The sequence below is a fragment of the Cebidichthys violaceus genome, unplaced genomic scaffold (genome assembly GCF_023349555.1).
Source record: "Cebidichthys violaceus isolate CVI_PGR_0920_01 unplaced genomic scaffold, fCebVio1.0.p SCAF_1, whole genome shotgun sequence".
Lineage (NCBI taxonomy): Eukaryota > Metazoa > Chordata > Actinopteri > Perciformes > Stichaeidae > Cebidichthys > Cebidichthys violaceus.
This window is the reverse complement of record NW_027176262.1, coordinates 7,894,946-7,912,958: the sequence shown is the minus strand read 5'-3', so window position 1 is coordinate 7,912,958 and position 18,013 is coordinate 7,894,946. Positions and strand designations below refer to the sequence as shown.

Here is an 18,013-nt window from a genome sequence, read left to right as displayed (position 1 = left end):
CCGTTTGTCATCGAGGCTCTGGAGCCCCTTTGGGCACAGCAGCACTGGGTTGATCGTTGCAGCACTTAACTGGAGTGCTTTGCCTCTCTCCTTGTTTATTTTCTCTACTATCTCGTATTCATCTAATAGGCAAAATATTTAGCTGACAGCCCCATTTGGTGGGAGAGTTATGAGAACGTTGCCTACCGGCCCATTCCTCTATCCCCGTAGAGGGAGAGAGGGCGAGCTATCCAAACTCCCTGAGTCTTAATCTGTCCCTCCGTCTCAGCGCCACAGGAAACCACCATTTGGTAAATCATCTGGAACCACATTTAGACTGATTCACTAATTACACTCTGAGACGTCTTTCGTCAGCTCCCAAAAATGCCATTTCTCGCACAAAGGATTCAGAGACAAACAGAGAACTGGACGCGGTGAAGTAGATAGATAGGAAACAAAACACATCAAGCACATCTCCACATAATTATATGATGCTTATAAACAGGATACCTGCACTGGATTTGTAAAGTGATGCATTTGAGCATGCAGTGACTTCAGAGGAAGGAGAGAGAGGGAATTATTGCAGATTACATTTCAGCACATACAGTATCTACATCCTCTTTCCTCTTTTATCAGCAGCTGATAATATTGTGCTTTTCGACAGATCTCCCGCCGGGATGGAGAATTTGAGGCCGACAAGGTGGTATTCGTGCCGTGTCGAGCTTGCAGGGCTGAGAGCAGGGACTCGCTCCAAAAAGAGAGAGCTCGAGCTCTGTGATTAAGAAAACAGATTCGCTAATTACGCTTTCAAACGTGGTAATTTGCTGGGGATAAAGTATCTATCAGAAGTAGTCAGGAGCACAGCACTTTGAAAGGAAACACGGGCCGACCCTTTGACCCCACCCCCACTACCCTCTTCCTGTAGGCAGACATGTTGGTTCCAGATGTGGTGGGCTAACTGCTGCACTCCCCCTCCTGCTTCTCTCCCCTTCCCTCTGACGCTCCACCGCCCCGGTCTTGCTCTCACAGGCCCTTCTGCACAATCATACAGCAGTCTGCGAGATCTCTATCCAGACTCACAATCTGTCCCGTGATCACACCAACGTGAGGCACGTGAAAACAAACTCAGAGACCTGAGCAGACCTCTCAACTGCTATCCGACCTGATCACAGCTCCAAGAATTTATTTGCATAATGCATAGACGTAGTTAGTTGCATGCACAGATATCTGTTCGTACGTGTGGCCGAAAGGCAATAGCTATATGGAGCTCCTGCATGTTCCCAAAACCTGCCACTATCTTAAATGTCATCACAGATGATTGCTCTCTACTCAAGACCTCTGAGCATGATGTCATGATTAATGAGAGCTGGCTGGGTGGTTCGAAAATTCAAGTCTAAAATGGGCTGATAGCAGCTAGCCCGCTATTCATACTTATTTAAGCCCGGAGAGTCCTTTTAAGTTCAACAGTTTTAATGTAGTCACAATTAATGCAATAGTTCAACATGCAGTAATGAGGGCCAGGGGCTTTTTTTCCCCTGCTGCTGAGATGTGGTGGGTGAGAAGCCTGGATGATGTTTGTCTATAAACATTTTGTTTAGCGCTGTAGCTGGAGACTGGATCAAGAAAAAAGAAGCAGGTCCTCAGAGCAAATAGAACGGTGCTTACCCTTCCTCTGAGGGGTCCGGTGATGCCTGGTTCTGGCCCGTGTTGCTGATGAAATTTCTGATTTCATTGAAATAAGAGTCTTCTTTGTCATCCAATATGGCACTGCCACTGTCCAGTTCAGACTGTGGGGACGACATTGCTGTGCCTGCAGAAAGAAAGAAAGAAAGAAAGAAAAACTCAATATATATTTCAATATAGTCAATATTGAAAAGAAGTTGCTTCATGGTTTCTCAAACAAATGCTAAATGATGGTTGTGTGTAAAATGTAATATGTGTGTGTTTAGAACTCTTGTTTGTTTGTTTCCCCCAAAGTTCCCATAGGTAGCTTCAAACATGTCACTCTATGACAGTGTGACATATTCTGTATCTACTGGTTCCAACGCCTTAATGAAATTACAATGAGTGAAATATTCAAATACAATTTTTACCTAGCAATGTAATCGTGGACGCATTACATCATAGGGAAAGATTTGACTGTGCAATAGTTTTGGCCACAAAATGCTTGGCCCACATAAAATGCATTTTTAAAGATGGACTTGTCTTTGAGGTTTAAGCAACAAATATTTAAAGATTTTAACTATGTTAATACAGCTTTTTTTGCTTAACAATGTTCATTGTCTAGTTTCTCTATGTTGTGGGATACATCGTTTGATGCTGCAAAAAGGAATGCTTGGCAGATAACTGATTTTGCATTCAGTAGAGTAATCATGTCTGATTAAGTGGAACAATCTGAGCCTGTTGCTCTCAGCTGCTGGCAAAGTGTCAGTTTGTTCTGCTGATTCAGATTCAAAGTGATGCAACCTATTGAACCCATAAACTGTGCTGCTGATGAAAGCAGCTCATTCAAAAAGGATGCGTGCTGTTGCAGAGGCAGATGAAAGATTCATCTAATTTCAGCTTCTAAAATTGTTTCAAATCTTGAGTAAATTATGTTTTAGAATATTCAGCAGAAGGATTTAGAATGCAAAGCATTGCTATTTCACAAATCAGCTCTCGTTTTCTCTCATGGAATATGGAAAGAGGAAAACAAAGGCTTGAATCAGCTGTGAAAACTCAGATAAATTCATTATCTCTACAAAACCAGAAATGTATGTTGAAGACTTCTCACCTGACAGGTTGCCATTCTCGTGCTTCTTGAGGTGGCGGTCCAGGTTGGTTTGCTGACCGAAGCAACGATCACACAAGTGGCACTTGAAGGGCTTTTCCTTGTTGTGGATGTTGCGAATGTGACGTTGCAGGTTGGAGGAGATGCTGAAGGAGCGGTCGCAGTATTTACACCTGCGGGAAAAGTGGAGGCTTTTCACTTAAAACAATTATGAAATGACAAAAAAATACACAAGCTGCTAGTCAGAACTGTGCTGCATAATGCAACACAAACCCGCGGATTGTTCTGAGGGAAACATAATAGGATACACCATGTGGGACACACACATACACACATGCATCCAGTCCCAGCAGTCCCACAGTCCAAGACATGATGGAGGAGCTTGTTTAAGGTGGAACAGCTCTGCCTCTTATCTCCAGCCAGTGCAATAAAATTGCATTCTTCCCTCACAAAATAAGCACGCAACAGATTTGGTTCTAGCCCTGCAAAATTAGAGCCTCTTGCCAAGTTTCTTCATGCAAAATTATACGAGAAGATTACATCTTTTCTTCTGGTGGAATTAGCTCGCTCGATTGGCTGTCCCTCAGGAACCCCTCGGTTATCTCCACAAAAAATTACAATAAACAGCGGTGATCTTTAATGGCATGCCAGCGTGTTGAGTGCAGGCTATCAGACTGGGGCAGTAGAGGCCTGCGTCTGTCTTTCTCTCTCCCCTGTGGTCAGCAGGCCTCCTCCAAGCTTTGCGCCAACATTCCACTACCTTAGTAACTACAAAGCAGAGCAGTGCTAGCCAGGGCTTACTCATTATCCAAATGTAGTAAATGTGCAAGATTAATTTTTACATGTGTACTGCTGCTGCATTGTTACTTCTACATCAGCAGCACCTGGAAAGGGACGGAAGGCAGGGAGATTTTTGTAACCGTTTTCTTATTTGCTAGACTATGATTCAAGAACTAAAAAGTAACAAAACTTAATCTTGTGATAACACTTTTAGTTGGCAAGAAAGCCTCACTTGGTGCGGCAAGTAGCCATTGGGCTTGCAGTTCAGTTTGAGTCTCATACGCACAAGAGAAATGACCACAGCTGCCGGGCCTGGACATCTGCCCGTGGTCCTCATCACCCCAATTTTTCACCAAACTTCCTCGCTTCCTCTCAGTTCTGCTCTTTTACCAGCCAAGCTTAACCCCCCCCACCCCCCGCCTTCTCCTCTTCCTGTCACCCTGGCGACGGACACCATTTTTCATCAGGCAAATTATTTAGCAGCAGGATAATCATTCCAGGCTTTTAGGCCGTAAGAAAACACACATAATCTCTGTTCTAACTGTAGACAAGAATTCCCTGGGAAAACATCCATGCACGGTTTACCGAAGAGCTGCATCTCTCTGTCTGCCTGAGAATGCGCTGTGTGAAAGTTTGCTGCTCTCACTCGTATTTGTGAGGATATAAAAACAGCCCAGTTATAAGATATAATGTGCTATTGTGCAAATCTAGACGAGAATTTTCCCAATATAGTTTTGTAAAGAGTATATTCTTGGAAGTGAGGAGGACAGATGGATTGATGTTGGTAGAAGGCAAGAGAGGAGGCTGATATTCAGCTGACATGTTGTTTCTTCCATACACAGCTCAAACCAAAACCAAACACCCACACACTTCAACAATATATACACACAAAGGCAAGTCCAAGAGACAGTATGAGTTCGAAAGTAGCTCTTTAGATTCGTAGAAATAGTCTTACCTATATGGTTGCTCTCCTGTATGGGTCCTGAGGTGGCGGGTCAGGTTGGCAGAGCGCGGGAATATTTTCCCACAATATCTATTAATGAGTAAGACACATTTTTAAGTATGTTTTAATTACATTACATCAGTAATCTAAAAACATGTATTATTCTAATATTAAAAATAACAGAAATAGGAACTCTTACTGTAACTCTACTGTAGCAAAAAGTTGGAAAAAAAAGACTCTAATGCCAAAACTACTTTCCATAGATGATTGCAAATGTATGGCCACCATGACAGTTCAAACATTAAAATAATACATGGCACACCAGTTACCTGCATGTGTAGCGCTCCTTGCCCTTGCGCAGCAGCGTCTCTGGAAGTGCAGAGGGTGGGGCTCTAAAGTCAAACATGGAGGGGACGGAGCGCAGCAGGTCACCAGACTCTGGCTTCAAGGAGCCAAACGTCTCCAGCTTCTCTGCCATGTTCTCGATGGCCGACATCTGAGGACACAGAGGAGAGGAAAAAAACAGAATGAGGGGTTAGTGTTGTGTTTAAAAACATACTTAATGTTCATTTAGCATTGCAAGTCCAACATGCAAAGCAAAGAAACTGAACTTTTATCAGTTTTGAAAGCTGCATCACTTGTCATTATCATATCACAAAAAATTAATGTTAATGAAATGGAAAAGCAAAAAGCAATGAATAATTCAGACCAATATACTGTACTGGTTGGTGCACATGTCCTAAACACTGAAATATTATTATATATATATCCAAATATTAAGCAAAAACTGCAAATATTTGATTGATTCTCATCTACTGTTAAATGTGACTTACTGAATCATAAATATAATACATATTTTCTGGACTAATTTGATCATATCTTGTTTGATTGACGAGCCTTGTTTACAGGCATTGCACCAGGTGAAATTAAGTGAAACAGGTATTGGGGGAATTCTTATTATGACGTTCATCAATGATTCATGAATCGCAAGGTCAAATCCCTGGTTTGTGCACATGACAAGTACATTTGATACTGATTCATAACTTTGTAGTTAAACAAAAAACAGTATGCTCCCATTCATGGTCAGTGGCGAGTAGGCGTGAAACTTTGAATGTTAAATTCAGCCAGCTTTTGTTCCCTTAAAAACACACATGTATGCACAGTCCATATATAAACACACAGACAAACACACACACACGCAAAGGATTAAGCACTGCAGCCAATCTACTAATGAAGCTGAATATTTACTTTCATCAGGTACTCTCCTAGGAGATATGTGCACTTATCAGTTGGTCTGTGTGCGTGTGTTTATGAACAAGAAACTACGTCCTGCACGGTGGCCGGAGCTGATTAATAGCCATCTATGTGTGTGAAAGAGAAAATATATGTATGTGTGAGAGAGAAGAATGTATTTGTAATGCATTTGTATTTGTGAGAGTGTGTAGAATGTCATATGCATTGTATGTGAGCGTGATTGTACGTGCTTAGTGTGTATGTGTGTTGTCAGATACATGTCCGTGTGTCCGTGTGTGTGTGTGTGTGTGTGTGTGTGTGTGTGTGTGTGTGTGTGTGTGTGTGGCAGAGGAGTGATTCATGTCCACTGCTGGGCTGTAAACTATTCTGTGCACAATGCGGGCAGACAGCACATTCGTCAATATGAAAGATGTTGACATTACTGATCAAGGGCCAGACACGGGTAATAATGATATCGCTGTGCTGAGAGGGGCGGGATGGGGGAGGAGCGGGGGCTGGAGGGGGAGTGAAGGGAGGACCAGAGGGAGGAGGAGAGGGGAGGGGCGGGGGTGAGGGGGTCCCAATAGGCCGCAGGGCCTGTCAGCCCATCTCACACACAGGAGGTTTTTTCCCTTTTTTTAAAGGGGCCACACAAATTTGCATTATTTTGCGTGTATTGAATTTTCAGCCTGTTTCTTATTCTTATTTCAATAAGGCAGCAAATCAATGGTGATTCGGGTCGTCCACCAGAGCCCTGCTCCGACTCTGACATTTCATCTCCTGCTTTCACCCCCTGTCACTCTCAGGCTTCACGCCAAGATGGAGCAGACCGAGGGGAAAGAAACAGAGGAAGAGAATCGGAGAAGGAGCATGATGAAGGACTAGACGATAGATTATAAGAGTGGGAAGGAAGAGGAGAGAAGGAAAGAAAGAAAGCAAAAAAGCAAGCAAGAAAGAGCGAACAGTGCCCGGAGAGAGACGGGCTGATGGATGATGGTGGAGCCTGGTGTTGGGAGCGGCTGATTAGGAGTGACGGCCGAGTGTAAAGTTCCTGCCGCAGCCGTCGACGTTCCCACTGAGGGAGGATGTGGAGTGTCAGGTCCGTTTGATTATGAATATGCCAATGCTGCATGCGATGAATCAAAGGCAAGGGAGAGAACAGAGCGAGAGAGAGAGAGAGAAAGAGAAGGAGAAAAAGAAGGAGAGCAATGGATTGAAAGATAGGTAATGGGTTGTGGGGAAGAGGGAGGTGAAATGCTTTCATATTTCTTTTGAATGTGCACTGTGTATTTCATCGGGCTCTTTTCAGCCACTGGAGTGAACGCTCAGTTTGTCTGCCTTGCTCAACGAGAACCCATAACTCTTGGGAACATTAAGGCCCCTAAAGCTGTCAGCAGTATCGAGCCTGTCCGATAAGACACTTTTTAGAACTGAAAATACTCCATCCGAGCTCCATCTACTGGGAAATTCTGATCACAACTCCAACCTCTCATGCTGCTGCACTCTATTAAGAGTTTAATCTCACTCCTTTGCTCAACCTTTGTCTCTATATCTTCCAAATTAAAGGCATAGTGCTCGTTATAAAATACATACTGGTATTTGTCTTAATAAAATGATCATTGGAATGCTTTGTTTTTGTGAAAAAAATATCTTGCATAACTTAAGTTATGAACCATAGAGCTTTGTACATGATATAAAATTGATAATGATTTATTTAGTGTTAATATTTTCAAGTTGAAATCACTGTTGCATGGCCCATGTTGGTGAAAATAGACACAATTATCTATTTTTAAATCTTGTATGTTTAAGCTCTTTGGCAGATTCTCTAAAATGTACTAATGATTGAATCTGGTAACCATCAGTCTGCCACACATTACGCTTAGAAAAACCCTCGGCCATTGAGCCATTTTTATGGATGGTGAGCCAGGTTCATTAGGCCACTGTTTGACAATGCTGTGTGTGTGTGCAAATGTTCAACTTAAAGTACAGGAGGATAAACGGCTCCACATTTTGCTGTAAAGCAAAATTTCAAAGGTTTTATAACCCCCCTACTCCTTTCTATAAGAGACCCCCGCACACACTCACACACACCTCCCAAAACCCCCTTGTCCGTCCCCCCCGGGCAGTGAGTGTGTGTGTGTCTGTGAACTTGCTTGTTGCTGTAGCGTCGCTGTGGGACCAGCAGTTGATTGGCTATCTTCAGATGTCAGTGATGCTGTGAGGGCCTTAATTAGTGAGATGCATTCTCAATTGTTGATCTTTATCGGGAACCAGATGTTTGGAGGGAGGAACTAACCCCCCAGTCCCCCCGCCAGTGTCCCAAAGAGACTGTTACCCTCGCGCTGATGTAAAGCAGCCCCCTTCAACACCACCCCTCCATCTCACTCATCCCCCAATGCCCATTTGCAAAGCCCTGCTTCTTTCTCCAAATAAGCAAACATTCTGTATATTTGGAGCTGTTGGATGAACAGGGTGTAGCTCGGCTGGAAATCCCCGCTTAAACCCTTTCATGTGAATCAGAGAGGGCATATGTCTACAACAAATCAAACAGCAAGACTCAAATACTCAAGGCGAATTAATACAAAATAATATTATATGATGACCATTATTAACATTCAGATTCAATTTATTTATACAATAAAGTATGGCCAGAATCAGACACAAGTCCAGTCAGTGCGTGATGGTGATGGGCTAAAGCCATGCGAATGCTGGGTGATGTCAGTTGTAAACCGTTATGCAGCCCATGCATTAATTAGAGGATGGGTTCTGTTTGGTAGAAGTACAGACACATGGCAGTACTGTAGGTTAAAGAGGAACTTACCCAAGTTCTCTGATCTGGCAAACGAAACTGAGGGGCGGGACAGAAGGAAAAGAAAAAGCAGTCAGAACCAGGAAGTGGTGCATGAATCAACAGCTTTAGATCGGACACATATGGGTACAGAGGGAATGATGGGTCCCGATGTGATTAAGTTTGAATGAGCAACGAGTTGCCTATCTGCAGAGTTATGGCGCTGGAATTATAGGAGACGCTAATAGTTCCCAACACTTCCTGGTGCTCAATAAGCTCATTATAGCAGGCTACAAATACAGTGCCAGTATGTAATCTAAGCCAGTATTGCTTAGTAGTAAAATGTCCTGCCAGGAAATAAAAAGCTGAATCACAAAAGGTTGAAAAAAAAGTTCCAGTCCCCTCCGCTTTGCAACCTCTTTTCTTTTTTATATGTAGCTCAAGAGTGAGTCAGGTGACTGAAAACAAACCCCCTCAAAAGTATACAGAAGGGCCCCTTGCCTGGTCTGGGTTAGACCTACTCTGTCTAGTGTTTCTGGGAATGATTTGTGTGTCCAGACATCATAAAGTCATAAAGATGGCCTAAGCACTCTGTTAGTGTTTCTACTGATAGGACACCTCATTAAGGCGTGTGGGACGGCCATGTGGCTGCTGCAGGCTGGGCCCATGCAGCACTCTGGACAGAGGATATAAATCAGACAAATGAAACAGCCTGTAAAAACCAGACCTGAAACAGCCAGAAAAGAAAAGAAAAAAAAAGAAATCATATGCCTGAGAAAGTGGTGTTTTCACTTTCCGACGGACCGTTCTCACCCGCAGGGGCAGATTGAACAAATGAACGTCAATGCAACATGTCATAGACACACGAACATATACACCCGCATGCACACGCGCACACACACACACACACACAATTGGAGTCTGGCATTGGATATACTGTACTGGCACAGAAAACCCAGGGGCAGAAATCATTGCTTTAAGAGCATATCATTTTTTATATTGTAGTCAAAGACATGTTATGGGAAGACGTGTCAGAATGTGCCCTTTCTCTCTGCCACATCTGTTTCAGATAGCCAACAACGGGCTTAACAGGCAGTAGTTTGGATAAGGCTGGAGCCTTATTAATCCCCTTTGGTCAGCTTGGGACGATCATTCTGAATTAGAGTTCCTTATAGAAAGAGTCATAATAATATCTTAACTGTTTTAACACCACTCTGCTGTCACATCTGTAGATATGGGCACCTAACATTGAACTTGTAACAGTGAAGTTGCCATGGTTGCACAACATCACAACTATCTTGAATTGAAACTGACCAAGAGCTACACGGACAGATTTGGGCTGTTGTTGTCTATTTAATTAATCCAGGGTCCATCAAGGCATCTAAGATCAACTCTAAAATCAAAAAAACTGACTAACAGTGTATAGGTAAAAGTGTATAGTTGGACTGGAGAGAATGTGTGATTTAGCCCAGAAAAGGTGTGTGCCATGTTATTAAATTCCTTCTCAGCGCCCCAAAGTTGCCCCAGTTCCCTCTGATGCCACACTCAGAACCTACCTGTGGATGGAAGAGGAAGCCTGGAGCTGGCCGCATGTACTTGTCTTTCAGAGTCTCAAACGGATCGCTCATTCTCCTCTTCTCAACCCTGCTAATAGTAGATTTCTCTTAACGCATGTACAGCAGAAAATATTTGTACACTTATATTCAGTATTACAAAATTACAGTTAACAATTAGATGACAGTAAATTACACCAAAACAGTTTTGGCAGTATGAAAACACTTTTGCATAATATAATGTGTAACAGCAGTCCAAGTAGGTTAGTGACTTTAATTCTGGTGAAGTACACTACCGGGACTAACAATACCTGTAGATGGGGTCCATGAAGAAAGGGGTCGGCCTGGCATGCTGTAAAGAGGTGTCAGCTTTTGGGATCTCCACCACTGCTTTCTCCTCCTCATAGCCCAGGTTGTTCTTGGACTCCTCCTCTCTTGCATTGCCTCCACGGCCCCTAGCCCCCAGGCTCAGGTCTAGTGGCTGATCCTGGCCAGTGGAGTGGGAGGTGCCTGGTTTAGAGGGGGCAAATGTGGCAGACTTCTCCATCTTCCGCTTAGTAGTGAGGTCAAATGGTGACTCGGATGAGGATTTGCCCTGTGCCTTCTTGCAGTCATCTGCTGGAGACTGTGGCTCGCCTTTCAGGCCTGGGGGTCTGAGGTCTCTGTCTGGAAAAGGGTAAACTGGAGGAGAGAAAGCTGGGAAGAAAGGCAGTGGGAACATGGAGGGGTAGGGCAGAGCCCCGATCTTCTTGTCCGGCAGGCCAGCCAGCCCTGTGGAGCCAAAATACTTCTCAGCAATGGAGGCAATGGCCTTAATAGAGTCATTGACAGCCCCTGTTACGGCTGTGTGCTCGTCCAGCGAGGATGGGATGAGGGATGGGCCTGGAAAGTCTTTAGCAGCACTGCTGTCTGTCAGGCTGGGGCTTTGGGGGGCTCCTTCACTTGCCTTCCTCTTGGGGCCTTTGCCATTTTCTCGAGCAGCCCCCCTTTCCCTCTCACTGTCCATGTCACTCTCCAACTCTGAGCCCGATGTGCTCTCCAGATCACTTCCGCTGGGCGTGCTTACATCGTCCAGGTCGCTGCTCTCAGACTGGTCACTCTGCTTGTTCCGCTGCTTTGTGGAGGACGAGGAGCTCTGGGTGTGGAGCTCTGAACCTGGCATCTGGTTGCCAGGTGCACCACTATCTTTACGTAGGGCCTTGAGGAGCTCTCGGGACTCCTGAAGCCCAGGGCTTGGCGGCAGCAGTGGACTCTTACTCAGCTCTGCACCAGGCCCAGCGAGAGGTGCATGGACTGGTTGTCTGATAGGAGAGGAGGCAGGGATGAGCGGAGGCCGGTGGTAGAGTCCAGAAGGGAAGAGGCCAGGGAAGCTAAAGGGAAATGCTGGAGCAGCAGGGAAGGTAAGCCCGCCATGGTGGCGACTGGCCCCAAAGTAATCAGCCAGCCCAGCAGCGCTGTGGCCCATCGCCAGAGCTGATTTGTCCAAGCCAGGGGCGCCGGGGAGTGGCATACCCTGGGCAAACAATCCCCCTGCCGTGAAATGATTTTTCCCTTCACAGAAGCGCCGGTGCTTGTTGAGGGAGGATGTGGTGCTGAACATCTGCCCACAATCCTTGCACTTGATCTGTGTGCGGCAGTCTGCATGCATGCGTTTATGGCGGCACAGGTTAGAGAACTGGGTGTAGGACTTGTGGCATACCTCGCCTGCAGGGACACAGAGACAGAAAAACAACGTATCAGTACACACCGAACCCCCCCTCCCACATACACACATAAAATAACATCACATGATATGACATCTCTATTTAAGAAGCTTCAGGCTGGCTGAGGCTAAGGCAGAGGAAGTACAACATGAGTGATTTGCTCATATTCCCATTAATAAAACTCTGACAACAGTTTCCAGCTAAATGAGGAGGAGAGGTGTGTCCAGATCCTGGCATTGTAAGGGAATATGTTTGGTTGACGGTGTGAGTCAGTTGCTGCCACTCATCACCTGCACATCAAACCAAATTCCCAGGCATCTCCAGCCCCATTGTCTTCCCAGAGACGCTCCCAGGGAGTCCGTAAACAATCACACACAGACACACACACACCGACATGCAGGCACATTCACAAAATATTCACATAGCACAGACATACAGATACACACACACACACACACACACACACACATTCTCAGCCGCATGCAGTACAATGGCTCTATTTTAAGTTTGTGAAGGAAGCAGAGTTGAATGAATCCTATCCTGCAGTCCGGTTCCCAGGGACAGGTCTCACGTCCTCTACTGCCCCTCTTCCCTCTTCCCCCTCCGGGCCTCTCTGTCACCCCCTCAGCCCCCTCACCTTGTCCCGTTAGCTGGGTCCCTGTCGTCCTGCGCTAAGTGACCTTCCCACAGTCAAAACCTGTATGCCTGTCTGTCCTTCTGTCTGACCCTGGATGACATACAGTGGCAACACCCGGCCCTGAGAAAAAACCTCACTGTCTGACATTATCTATCCCCATTATTAGTCTGTCAACATTATCTATTACCAATGGATTATTTGTTTGAATTTACAAAGGGGATAGTAGCCAAGTACTTTTCCCATGCTCTTTTCTCTCGCTATTGTAATAAAAGTCAAGAATGCAGTTTATGAGAGAGGGAAGATGTTCCTCTTTGTTGGCCCCCACCTCAGGATATTTTGCAAATCAGCTACACTACAGCTGACGTTTGGATAAAACTTTGATCATCCGACAAGCAGTTAGAGGCAGCTCAGGATGATTGATTTTGCTGACATTCTTATGAGATCTTCAAAACAGGGGATGAGGAAGTGGTTCGGCGCACACTGTGATTACACTTCTGCATACTTTGGATGCCCTCCAGCCACAAGGTGTACAAGAGGCAAATTAAGGAGATGGAGAGGAAGAGGAAGAATAGGAAAAAGTATTGTGGAAACAGATTTAAATAAACACCACAGAGGAACTCCAAATGGGAATGCTCGAGCCAAGAGTCTATGTAATGTTATAAAAAAAAGTATTTTTTAATGAATAGACCCAGGAAACTAAGTTGAAATTAAGTGTATTTGTGGCTTGGCTTTGGTGGAGACAATCAGGATAGAAAGGAAGTTTTTAAAACATCTGGGGAAACAAAATGAAGAGTGCATGATTCCTTTGATATTGCACACGTTTCCTCTCTGGAAGCTGTGCGATTATCTTGCAAAACAGATGAAGAAATTTGGATCTGAATACTTTTCAATTGATTACAATTAATCTGTTTGAGCTTGGGCTGTAGAAGTTTGCAGTGAGGTAGGTAGTACGTCTACTTAAAATGTGAGCAATACATTTTGTGTTAAATAAAATACTGTAGCATCGACATAAACAATTAATAATTTATAATAGCAAATAAGTAGTTATTAAATCTTGAGTACAGCCACATGACCTGAGAAAACTACAAGAAAAAGCCCTGCACCAAAAATCATGTAGTTTACATTTACAGACTAACAACACACACGCATGACACACGTGTATTCATCAGCTCTTAATAAACTGAAACTAAATATTATGAACACATTCCTTAGAGGAGAGCGGTGGCTAGCTAAGTGTCGTAAAGGAATAACCCTGCAGGCCTGAGTTCTTCACTTGCATACAGAAGCTCTGAGACACACACACACACACACACACACACACGCACACACACACACATCCTTGACACATTGCGTGCGCTTACATACAAACAGAATTACGATACAGTACAACACTGTCCAAAACACGTACATGCCCTACAAGAGAACACGCACAAGCAAACACATTGGATGCACTCATGGTCTCTCCCAGGCAGAGGTCATGTTTGAGGCTGCTCTGTCTTTTTTACACAGCCATTAGTTGTTTTTAAACCTGCATATTTTCTGCTGATTACAGCAAATGGACTCCTATTCAGACAGAGCACAGGGAAGAGGGCTTTACATGTGGTTGCTATTTGTGAGGAATGGTGCATGTGGCGGAGGGAGAGAGGAGAAGAGTGGGGAGTCAGAGGTCTGCAGTGGAGATGCAGTGACTCCGGCCCATATGCATATGTGTGAGTGTGTTAATGTGTGTGTTTGTTTGAGGAGGAGAAAGAGGGTTGATTTGTGAAGGGGCAGGGAAAGAGAGACGGAGCAAAGGGTGAAGGTCATAATGCTTTAGGGGAAGGGGATCAGATCTGCGTAGTGAGGTGGCGAAAATGTGAAAGGTCAAAATGTGTTTTAGTCTTGCAGGAGTTAGCGTTTACTGAGGAGTGGGGACAAAAAGTGTGTCTGTGTGTGTATGTGTGTGTGTGTGTATGAGAGAGAAAGCAGCGTTAGCTGTAGCCTCAACATCAGGTGAGGCTGGGTCACTGTGAGAGGCCGCAACAAGGTTAGACCAAGAGGGATTGAGTCAAATTACATGCTAGTTTAAATGCTGTTATCACCATATCAGCACTGTGTGAGAGTGCTGATGCAGATAAAAATGACTCTTGTCTTAAAAGAAATGGTACTGCCACTCTAAACACAGCTACTATATAATCCCATGTGTAATCCCTGTAGAACATGAACGATTGACTCTTGAGAAGAAGCTGAGGAAGGACAAAAAGGTATTTTTGCAATTACATCTCATTTTTTCTATTAAAGGCAAGTCACAAGCATATTGTTATCATTATTATTATGATTATTATAACGTACTGAGGAGACTTACATAGGTAGGGTCTTAGTGACTTACACATGAAGGGCTTGACACTGCTGTGGATGTGCTTATGCTGCTTGAGGCCTGAAGACGTTGCAAACGTCTTGCCGCAATCAGCGCAGGCGTGGGCCCGCGCCCCGACGTGCTGTGAGCGGATGTGCCTCTGTAGGTTACTGGGGTCTGTGAACACCTGCTGGGGAAAGGAACCGCACAGACACACGGGGGAGTTACTATCTGCTTCTTTAAATAGGAGAGTGATAAAAATCTCCAAAAAAGTTGATTCAATATCCCCCTCCAAAAGTCATCACTCTACCTTTGAGCAGTTTTCACATTCATAGTGCTTGCCACTGTCATGCGACATCTGATGTCGGATAAGGTTGGATTTCCAGTTGAAGGCCTTGGGACACTGGTCACACTTATATTCCCTCTCCTCTGAGTGGGACAGAGTGTGGGCCTCCAGACTGTAGGAAGCACAAACACAGGAAAAACTAAAATGAGGATTTAGAATTTAGTTTTGTATCATATGGCTGTCTGACCGCTCCAGCTCTACACGTGTATTGATGGAGATGACGAATCAGACAAAAATCTCCCAAAATAGATGTGTGTGTTTGAGTGTGTCAGCTATTGACTTACCTCTGGACATCGGGGAAGACCTGGTCACACTCCTTACACTCCTGTAGACCATGGGACATGAGGAGGGGTCGCAAATCTTGAGGTTCCTGGGCCTGCAGGTCACTGTCCCCTCCTATCAGACAAGATAAAGGAAAGCAAGAATACTGTTTAAATTAACCCTCCAAAAATAAATATGATGTTTTTGGGTTTAACTACAATTTGTACATCAGAAGTATTTCAAAACTGCAAGTTAACTTAAAATGTAAACTATGTGTGGGGTATGTTTGCGGTCTATGTCATTCCATTACATAGATCATAAGGGGGAAATATAATGATTTTATTGTTGCAGGCCCTGGTCAGTTAGTCTGTGGTCCAGTCTCATACAAGTTGCACTGAATCTCTTGTTACTACATCACAACATACAGTTAGTAGTCTAAAGTCTTGGACAAGTAATGAAGGACAAATATATTCTTCAATGCATTAATTGTGGTCATTTTGTCTCAGTGGTCTCAGATGAAAACAACGTTCTATATAAAACACAATTTATGCCAGTTCATAGACTCTTCTTTCCTGTGTCATTGTTGTATGAGCTCATTTTCAGAGGCTCGGGTGGGAAACAGAGCCACTTACATCATTAGTGTCATATTCTCCCAGTTCAGCTACACATCCGTCTTGTCACTCTTCAGTATCCAGTGTTGACAATGGTATGAAAATAGCCCAACTATTTAAAAATAAAAAGTCACACCTGGGTTAAGGAAGGAGGAGGGGGGCATCCCACACGGCTGCTTCTGGTGGTCCAGCAGCTGGTTACGGGACTCAAAGTGCTGGTCACAGTCCTCACAGCGGTACTGCCTCTCCTCTGCAGGGATGGGAGAGAGGAACATTAGCATAGTATGCATTTTAAGTGAGGTGTGTGTGTTGGTCAGGTTTTAGCAATGGACAGAAATGTTTTTTTGTGCGGTGCATACCATGAATATCAGGAGGCATGGTGTCACATGAATACTCTTCTGCCTTCATGAAAAGTAGCAGCTCCTCACCGGGGAAAATCTCACTGGTGACTTTGTAGAAGATCTGCAACACACACACACACACACACACACACACACACACACACACACACACACACACACAAAGGGATTATGATTTAAATTGTGCTTTTTTATATCAAAGTTTAATTACAAAAGTAAAACAAACAGTACAGATCAACACATTTATTTTAAACCAGCAGAGGTCACTTGGAGTAGCTCTTGGTACTATATAAGCATGCACACACACACACACACACACACACACACACACACACACATCGGTGAATCTGCTTCACAATGCTTTTCATATATGTACCACCACCACCACACACACATACAGACACATATGGAGAAATATCAATGGAAATACACACTCTCATTAGCTTGTAATTAACCATCATGTCAGACATCTTCATGAAACAAAGGAAGCACAAACCATACAGTAGAATAATTACACTGTCTCATATAGAGCATACACTCACACAAAAACTGGATCCTAGAGAAATGCTTGTGGTAAGCAAAGAAAGCAAGCTTACTTATAGTGATAAACTGTGAAACCACATTAGATGTTAAAAAAATGCATTCTGCTAATTGAGTATTTCAGTGATGGATGGAACTTCCAAAGTGAGATCAATTAACTAACACCACTTCTAGGTGCTCATTTAAGAAGCACAATTCCACCAAAATCCACTTATTTTAAAAGCTTCAGCGTTTCTATAAAAATACTGAAGGTGCAGATTACACTGGAGCTACAATACATACTGATTGATTGTGGAACTGTATTCGAAGAGGGTCAGTCATTTTAAAGAATCAGCTGAGAGACCCTGGGACTGTGGTGCTTCCCATGGACACACAATAGCCTTTCTCTGTGAAACAATCCAACATGGCGTTATTTTTGGCACGCTTTGGAGGTCTAACATATTACCTTCCTCTGTCGTGTCGACGTGACAATGATGATGGGGGGATTTATTAGAAAGGCAGGGGGGAGGGGGAGCTTCTGGGAAGGCACGGGTCACAGGTACAACGCTTATGAACAGAATTCCTGGCGAGCACTACTAGCAGACTAAAGCCACACTGGCTCCGCAGAGAGTTATGATAAATATCTTGGTCACAATAAAGATCAGGATGTATTCTGTCGACTATATGCTATAATTGTTTGTGTCATTGTTCTAACTTCTGGAAAATTATATAATACAAACTATGACATCCATTCCATATTTTTACAGGCTCCACTGTGACTCACAGAAGTACAGGAAGTTCCTCGACTGAGAGTCACTAGGGGAGCTCAAGTGAGTGAAAAAGCAGCGTCTGACCAAGGCAGCGAGGTCTTGCATGTCAATAACTGAGGAGTGATTGGGGCACAGTAACCGATGCAGCTTTGTGGTAGCATGAAAGTACGATTTAAATTCAGGCATTAAAAAAAATTGAAGCAGCCAAGAAAGTTAGTGGGAGGGTGGCAGGCACTACACGTCTGACTCCCATTACAGGGCTTAACCAGAGTCATTACAGTTATCCAGACCAGGAGAGACAAATTACATATCAACCACTGAATGCAATGTTAAGAAAAATACTCTTGTATTCATTTTTGCAGCATTTTATTTTCAAATATTTTCAATTGAATCAATTTATCCGCTCCATAGAGAACAAGTTTGGCA

General features: G+C 44.0%; 1 protein-coding gene across 13 annotated transcripts in view; it reads right to left on the bottom strand.

Annotated features, from left to right (window-relative positions):
- The window catches only part of mecom (MDS1 and EVI1 complex locus), a 130,940-nt gene that overhangs the window by 3,354 nt on the left and 109,573 nt on the right, over positions 1-18,013 (bottom strand). For 2 of the 13 annotated variants that reach the window (XM_068708817.1, XM_068708923.1), the window contains exons 4-15: positions 16,299-16,401; positions 16,076-16,189; positions 15,352-15,463; positions 15,032-15,179; positions 14,731-14,911; positions 10,358-11,750; positions 10,050-10,140; positions 8,527-8,553; positions 4,802-4,968; positions 4,485-4,562; positions 2,753-2,922; positions 1,645-1,789 (exon numbers count right to left, since the gene is read on the bottom strand). In XM_068708817.1, coding sequence (XP_068564918.1) covers positions 1,645-1,789; positions 2,753-2,922; positions 4,485-4,562; positions 4,802-4,968; positions 8,527-8,553; positions 10,050-10,140; positions 10,358-11,750; positions 14,731-14,911; positions 15,032-15,179; positions 15,352-15,463; positions 16,076-16,189; positions 16,299-16,401 — 2,729 coding nt within the window. The remainder of the gene's footprint in view (positions 1-1,644; positions 1,790-2,752; positions 2,923-4,484; positions 4,563-4,801; positions 4,969-8,526; positions 8,554-10,049; positions 10,141-10,357; positions 11,751-14,730; positions 14,912-15,031; positions 15,180-15,351; positions 15,464-16,075; positions 16,190-16,298; positions 16,402-18,013) is intronic. The other 11 variants (XM_068708833.1, XM_068708841.1, XM_068708851.1 and 8 more) reach the window with 11 other exon arrangements.